Here is an 8,802-nt window from a genome sequence, read left to right on the forward strand (position 1 = left end):
AAAACACCCCTATTTTTGATGTGTGTCTATATGAGTGTGTAAATATATTTCTAATTGAGATGTTGGGCCTAACTGTGGGATATTTTAATATGATTCCTCTGTCAAGGATATGACTCTGTTCATGTGGTTTAGATTGGAAGCTTCTCTCAAGGGTTGGGAATACTTAGTGGCAATCTCAAGTGAAAGCGCTAAGTCCTCAGACAAAACAACAGAAGGGGAGCTCCTGCCTACTCTCCTGTTTCTCACATTCTTAGAAATAGCTCTCATGGAGTTGAGCCATGCCTAAACTTCCAGGCAATTGGGAAGATACAGCATCTGCCCGTGAGAGGTAGGCTTGGAGATTGGTAAGGAGGCCTTGCCATAGGGAACCAAAACGACAAGATGACTGACTCACCTGCATAAACCAAATTATCAAGATCAGCAGCATTCAGACAATTTGAATGCCCTGGTGTGTCACAATCAGTCATGAGATGCATCACAATTATTCTGTTTCTAATAATAAGCTTTATGGCAGATGGGGAAACAATGGAAACAGTGAGACACTTTATTTTCTTGGGCTCCAAAATCACTGCAGATGGTGACTGCAGCCATGAAATTAAAAGATGCTTGCTCCTTGGAAGAAAAGCTATGACCAACCTAGACAGCATATTAAAAAGCAGAGACATTAGTTTGTCAACAAAGGTCCATCTAGTCAAGGCTATGGTTTTTCCAGTAGTCATGTATGGATGTGAGAGTTGGACTATAAAGAAATCTGAGCACTAAAGAATTGATGCTTTTGAACTGTGGTGTTGGAGAAGACTCGTGGAGTCCCTTGGACTGCAAGGAGATCCAACCAGTCCATCCTAAAGGAAATCAGTCCTCAATATTCATTGGAAGGACTGATGCTGAAGCTGAAACTCCACTACTTTGGCCACCTGATGCGAAGAGCTGACTCCTTGGAAAAGACTCTGATGCTGGGAAAGATTGAAGGCAGGAGGAGAAGGGGATGACAGAGGATGAGATGGTTGGATGGCATCACTGACTCAATGGACATGAGTTTCAGTAAGCTCCGGGAGTTGGTGATGGACAGGAAAGCCTGGTATGCTGCAGTCTGTGGGGTCACAAAGAGTCAGACACTACTGAGTGACTGAACTGAACTGAACTGAATAATAAGCTATCATACTTTAATATGGTTTTATACATATAAGATATACACATACACATGAACTAAAAAGGATTCCATATTATCTCGGTAATACTTTCCTCATTCCTTTACATTACAATATAGTACCTTGAGTGGAAGAAATACAGAGAGATCATAGCTAGCCAGTGTGCAATTATTCATTACCTGACAAAGCCCATAGGTGCATACCACTCAGTCAACATCATCTGCCAACTTGCTTTCTCAGTGAGGAAAAGGTTTGAGAATTACTCCTCTTGTTGCATATTGCTACATTTTGTTTCCCAGAGTATGTTTAAGTCTGATGGGCCAGAGCAATTGAGAGAGCAATGCCTTTTTGTGGTCACCATGGTCTTGGCAGCAATAGCGACTACTTCCCTAGGGATGAGAATCTGGGAATTCTCACGAGAATTCGTGAGAATCTCATGAGAATTCAGATACATGAAAATCTGGAAAAAGGTTTGGAGGACGAATTTTGCCCCTCCCACATGGGAACTGGCACTCTACTGCCAAACTAGAATGTTATTCTATTATGAAAAAGACAGATTTCTTCCAGAAAGCTCTTTCAACACCCCGAGACAAATTAATTTGCTCCCATCTGTTCTCCCATAGTTCCAAACATATGATTATACTATAGATTCTATCACCTTGTATTCTAAGTATTTGTTTACATCACTGCCTCCCTAGTACATTGAGAAGTTACTATAAACAAAGATTGAATCTTACACAGCTTTGAATTACTACTGCTCATTCACTGTGCTTAGCATTGTAATAAGCATAATAAGCACTGTTGGCTCTTTGATTTCTTTTATTTCTTGGCTGTGTCACACAGATCTTATTTCCCTGACCAGGGCCAGACTGGGGACCTCAGCAGTGAAAGCTCAGAGTCTTAAACTCTGGACCACCAGGGAATCCCCCAACTGTCAACTCTTGAACAAGGGGCCAAACATGACCAGAAGAACAAATCAATATTCATCACATTAAATCTGGGGTCCTTTTTTGTTGTCTTGGGTTTTCGTTTTGTTTTGTTTTTTTAAATAACAATCTTAAAGGCATCTTTAGGTCACAGCTTTAATCTTAACATGATACCTAAGGGCACCCAAACAACTATTTGTTAATTTATGCCATGTCAACATGGAAAATATCTCACGCAGAATAAAGCAATGAATCACACACAGAATTGTTTTTCTGAAACTCAGCTTCGATAGAGTCAGTCCCTTGACAGATTTATTCAAGTCCTACTAAATAGCATTCAAGCTCTTTGATTTGGCATTCTGACCTCATCTTTTTTAGGATGCTTCCTGTAATTTCTCCACCACTGTATTCTATTCCCACCAGGCATTTTGGATGTTAGATAATCTGGCCTAATCTAAGCCAAAGAGTACCAGAAGACTGGAGTGGATTGCTATTCCCTTCTCTACGGGTTCTTTCCAACCCAGAGTCCAAACTCATGTCCCCTTTGTCTCCTGCTTGGCAGGCCAATTCTTCACCACTGAGCCACCTTAAAGTAAGTCATTTGTACAGTCCATTTAAGCTATCTTAAAGTAAGCCTAAAAATTGTCATAAATTTGCAAGAAAATTAAAATAACACATGTAATCTACATGATCCTTTGCACTGACTCTATGAATGTTTTCACTAAACTCACATTGATTATGGGCAAGAGGTGAACTAAGAGCAACACTCATCATTATTCCACAATTCCTTTGTGAGAGTCTTGTCTCAGGAAATCTTAAGATGCTCTCATTCTGGGAAAGTTTCCTTACATCCGCACAGAATATTTTGAGGAAAGCAATATTTCCAAAAGCTACTTCTAGATTTGCAATAAAAATTATAAAGTTATTTTTTAATTATTATCATTAAATTACTATCATTAAAAAAATAAAAAATTACTTCTAGTAACTAAGGTATAAGATTGAAGACATGAATATAGTTTCAAAGGAATATTCTAGAAATTGTATATTATAGACTTTAAAAAGAGGTGGGAAAGGTGCTACTTTAAGACCTCTGCTCACACAATCTGTCCTCTGAGTCAATAAACCCTGTTTCAGTTCCCACTTCTTTTATGAAGCCTTTCCTGAACAGCCAGAGGGAATTTTTTCTTCCCACCTACAACTTTGTATTCAGATTGGTAATAAGGGTAAATTAAAATCAAACATGGCCTTTAATATTTGCTTAGAAACGGGCATTTGCCCTACTCTTTAGGGCAAAGGATACAATTAATTATTCCAATTTAGTATTCTTATAAAGTTTAGGAAATTAAATCTCTCAGGCAAAGCTCTGATGTCAATGCCAAGTAAATCCCTTTAGAATTATTTAAAATATTTGAGCCATTCTCTACCAATGACATAAATATTATTGTCGATTTGTTGGTAGAAATGTTCTAAACACTCAAGAAGATAGAATTTTATTTCTGGACCTACTTTAAAAACCATCATCAGGCAACCAAATAGCCTTTCTTAAGCTCTTATTGGGGAAATCCAGGTGAGAAAAAGCTTAATTTGGGGGTAGAAATATTAACCTCCAGAAACATTTATTTAAGTTCTTTAAGGTTTTCTCCTTACAATTTTTATTTGAAAATGTTTAAAGTTCCTTGAAGTCTTTTGTCTACCCTAAAGGTCCACTGTATAAGAAATGGATGAATGACTATAATTTATCTACATCATTTCTGAATTTAAAAGAAGCCTAAATTTACCCAAAAATAAATAAGTAAAAGCATACTTTTCTAGTAATTACAGAAAACATTGCAACATTTTTGGAACTTCTTTTAAAAATGTGGTTTTCCATATAACTTACAGCTCAACAGGGAAAATGTAACATTAGCCTCTACAAGGAAATGGTGTTTAAAATTTCTGTGTCAGACATTCCCTATGTATTAAATAAATAATATAAGGAAAGAATCTATATTTAAATCATGCTTTTAAATTTTGATATAATTTTAAGGAGCTTTTCAGTTTATCTTTTAATTTTTAGAGAAATTAAATATCAGTGTATTTTAAAATATCATTTCTGTCTGACTAATTATCAACTGGGGAAAATGAAGGAAGATGATGTTATGTATTTCAAGTTGGCAAGTATAAGCCATTTAACAAACTTATTCAAATTATATAGATTTAAAGGTTTTGGTTTTTCAGACTTCAGGTTATCAAGAGTAAGGCATTTAGTGAAAAATATATTCAAATTATATAGATTTCACATATCCATTTCTAATATTGTTTCTAAAGGAATCAGTCACAAATAGTCTGAATTTAAAAGTTAGTAAACAGTTTCAGGAAGCCAAAAGAAGAGATCTTCTCTCGAAAATATAGAGTATATTTGTGGTTAATGACTATTCAGCAAATTATCAATGTGGAAATGTCCAGGAGAGTCAACTAATCTTCTAAGAAAGTAGACATCACAGAGCAGGCGTTTAGTAAATAACAAATCTATGAATTGACTAAAACGAAGGTAGATTGAAATAAAGCATTCATCAATAGATTAGAACTCTTAGGCTATAAGGAAAAATATGAGGGATAGATAATTGAAGTTTCAAGACACACTGAGATTTAACAAATATGAGGATTGTAGAATCTCAGAATATTGTGAAAACATTTGATGTTAGTAGAACTCGACACTGAAGCGTTAGTGCTTTAATAAAGGTAAATGGTTTCAGGAATGCATTACCACAAGACATGAAGATATTCCTAAATGATCTGAAATGTGTGTAAGACTGCCAGCAAATTCTTATCATTTAAACCATGAATTTTATTACCATTGGAATGGAGCAGACACTTCCTCAACAGATCCATTGTGATTTAGCCACTACAGAATTATAAAGTGCAGAAAACATTAGTTGGATTCCTAATAATTATTATGGGGCTATCAAGTTTTAAAACATAGATCTAAGAGCATGTCATTTTATTTAATTAATTAAAAATATGCTTTCTGATTATAAAAGTAATATATATTGTGGAGAATTTGAAATAGAAGGAAAAAACAGACAAAAAAGATCTATAATTTCCACTGCACAGGGAAAGCTAGTGTGAAAAATTTTGTGTTTCTGCCTGCCCTTTTCATTCATCTGTGAGTATTTATTTGGAAAACTAGAATTATTATATGCACAAAACTTTGTATTCTGTTTTTCACATAATGTTTTATTATATCTGTTTTATCATTACTTTAAATATTCTAAATAAATATTGTTTTAAAGTATTACACAATACACCATTGTGCAATGGTGTATGCACACCATTGTGATGATTCACATTAACTTTAATTATACTGACCAAATGTTTACAATTAGAATTCTTCACTATTATAAATAATGCTCTGGTGGGCATAATTATATATAAATCTCTGTGTGAGGTTCTAAATATTTCTTTCTTCTAGATTCATGATTACTGGTCACAGACCTGAACATTAGTTTCCTTCACCTATAAACAAATTATTTTCCAATAATTGTACCAGTTTATACTTTTGCCAGAAATACAGTTAGGTTCCCATTTTACTGTACTTTAAACAATGCTATATATAGTATTTTTTTTTAAATATGGTTATTTTGATAGGCAAAATAATTATGCCCTTGTAATTATTTCAAATTATGTTTTTCTGATTAGTCAAACATTTTCAGTTTGTTAAAAATTTTATTTCTTTTGATATTTTTATGTTTCTGTCTTTTATCTATTTTCTAGTGATTATTCCTATTGATTGGGCTTCCCTTGCGGCTAAACTTGTAAAGAATCTGCCTGCAGTACAGGAGATCTGGGTTCGATCCCTGGGTTGGGAAGATCCCCTGGAGAAGGGAAAGGCTACCCACTCTAGTATTCTAGCCTGGAGAACTCCATGGACTGTAGAGCCCATGGAGTCACAAAGAGTCGGACATGTCTGAGCAACTTTCACGCACTTCACATTCCTATTGACACGTCTGAGTGACTTTCACTCACTTCACATTCCTATTGACTGATAGAAGCTCTTTATGGAATAAAACGATAGAAATCGTATCCTATTTACTGAAACAATTTCCTAGTTTGTGTCTGACATTTGATGTCATTCGTGATTTTTTCACAGATAGCTATATAATTGAATTTGTCAATTTCTAACCCTTAGGAATGCTTCAGGTTTTTTGATAGCATTTAAATTTCTTTACATTTTAATATGCACATGGACACAGGAGCAACTTTATACTCTATGCCTAAATGATATTGTAAATACCATAAAGACCAGGAAAACAGTTTTAAAAAACATTTTATAATAGAAAAACATATATAAAACTTATTATTTTAACTATATTTAAGTACCTATAGTTCAGTGGCATTGAATTTATATTGTTGTGCATCTATCATCACCATCCAACTCCCGAACACTTTCATCTACCCAAACTGAAACTCTGCACCCATTAAACAATAATTCCCCATGGCTTCCCTACCCAGACAACCTTTAATTCCTCTAAGTAGCATCACACAATATTTGTCCGTTTGTGCCTAGCTTATTTCACTTGGTGAAATGTTATCAAATTTCATTCATGTTTTAACATGTATCAGAATTTTGTTCCTTTTTAAGGCTGAATAATATTCCACTTTTTGTCTACACCGCATTTTGTTAACCATTCATCCAGCAGTGGACAGTTGTTTGCACCTGTGGCTATCCTGAATAAAATTCTATGAACATGAGAGTACAAAATGGTCTTTCAAACAACAATGTTAATCTGTGCAGATACAGTCACTGAAATAGTTTGAGAACACTGACAACAACTGAAAGTGGTGTAAAAGTGTTAGTCACTCAGTCATGTCCAACTCTTTGGGACCCCATGGACTGTATGTAGCCTGCCAGGATCCTCTGTCCATGAAGTTCTCCAGACAATAATACTGGAGTGGGTAGCCATTCCCTTGTCCAGGTGATCTTCCCAACCCAGGGATGGAACCCAGATCTTCCGCATTGAGGGTTGATTCTTTACCAGCTGAGACACCAGGGAAGCCCAACTGATACCTATTGCTGACACCTAAATTACTCACCTTTACCTAAACCACACAGAGAAAATTTTTGCACTGAATCTTCCTCTCAAGACCTCAAAAGCCATCTTTGTCCATCTAAATTGACATTTTTCTTGAAAATATGCTGGGAAAATGTTAAATAACTAGTTTAAAAGGTAACAGCTCCTGCATACCCCCAGATAAGGGTATGCATCCAAAACCACATAACTTGTGAAAGCATTGTGGAAGAAGCTCCTTGCCCTTTTGTATCTGAGAGCTCAAGAGTTGAATTGGGCGTACTATAGATTACTACCTCATTTCTCCACAACTTTTTTTTTTTCCCCTCAACAGGAGTCAGGAATGGCTAAAGAAAATCATACCATAAAAAATGAGTTTATCCTCACAGGATTTACAGATCACCCAGAGCTGAAGACACTTCTGTTTGTGGTGTTTCTTACCATCTTTCTGATCACCATGGTGGGCAACCTTGGCCTGGTGATACTGATTTCAAAAGAGCATCGTCTTCACACACCGATGTATATCTTTCTGGGAAACCTTGCTCTTGTGGATTCTTGCTGTGCCTGTGCTGTGACTCCTAAGATGTTAAGGAACTTCTTTTCTGAAAACAGAATGATTTCCTTCTATGAATGCATGGCACAATTTTATTTCCTTTGCACTGTTGAGACTGCAGATTGCTTTCTCCTGGCAGCAATGGCTTATGATCGCTATGTGGCCATCTGCAAACCACTGCAGTACCACACCATGATGTCAAAGAAACTCTGCATTCAGATGACCACGGGGCCCTACATAGCCGGAAACCTGCATTCCATGATTCATGTAGGTCTTCTATTTAGGTTAAAGTTCTGTGGATCAAATCACATCAACCACTTTTACTGTGATATTCTTCCTTTATACAGGCTCTCCTGTGTTGACCCTTATGTCAATGAACTGGTACTATTTATCTTTTCAGGTTCAATTCAAGTCTTCACAATAGGTAGTGTCTTAATATCTTATCTCTACATTCTGTTAACTATTTTAAAAATGAAATCCAAAAAGGGGAGGGTCAAAGCTTTTTCTACCTGTGCATCCCACTTTTTGTCAGTTTCATTATTCTATGGATCTCTTTTTTTCATGTACATTAGACCAAATTTGCTTGAAGAAGGGGATAAAGATATACCAGCTGCTATTTTGTTTACGGAAGTTGTTCCCTTACTTAATCCTTTTATTTATAGCCTAAGAAATAAGGAAGTAATAACTGTCTTGAGAAAAATTCTGAAGAAAGAAAAATCTCAAAAAAGTTTAAAACAAATGACATCTACTATAGATTAATTGTTTAAAAATTCCAAGTGAAATTCAGTTCAGTTCAGTTGCTTGGTCATGTCCAACTCTTGTGACCCCATGAACCGTAGCATGAAGGCCTCACTGTCCATCACCAACTCCTGGAATTCACCCAAACTCATGTGCATTGAGTCGGTGATGCCCTCCAACCATCTCATCCTCTGTTGTCCCCTTCTCCTCCTACCCTCAATCTTTCCCAGCATCAAGGTCTTTTCAAATGAGTCAGCTCTTCACATCAAGTGGACAAAGTATTGAAGTTTAGCTTCAACATCAGTCCTTCCAATGAGCACCCAGGACTGATCTCCTTTAGGATGGACTGGTTGGATCTCCTTGCAGTCCAAGGGACTCTCAAGAGTCTT

General features: G+C 36.0%; 1 protein-coding gene across 1 annotated transcript; it reads left to right on the plus strand.

The window, feature by feature from the left end:
• LOC102174337 (olfactory receptor 5K1) lies at window positions 7,405-8,437 on the plus strand. Its single transcript, XM_005674824.2, has one exon. It carries the CDS (start codon window positions 7,466-7,468, stop codon window positions 8,432-8,434), a length of 969 nt encoding a protein of 322 aa, XP_005674881.1. The 5' UTR covers window positions 7,405-7,465; the 3' UTR covers window positions 8,435-8,437.

Source organism: Capra hircus, chromosome 1 (assembly GCF_001704415.2).
Source record: "Capra hircus breed San Clemente chromosome 1, ASM170441v1, whole genome shotgun sequence".
Lineage (NCBI taxonomy): Eukaryota > Metazoa > Chordata > Mammalia > Artiodactyla > Bovidae > Capra > Capra hircus.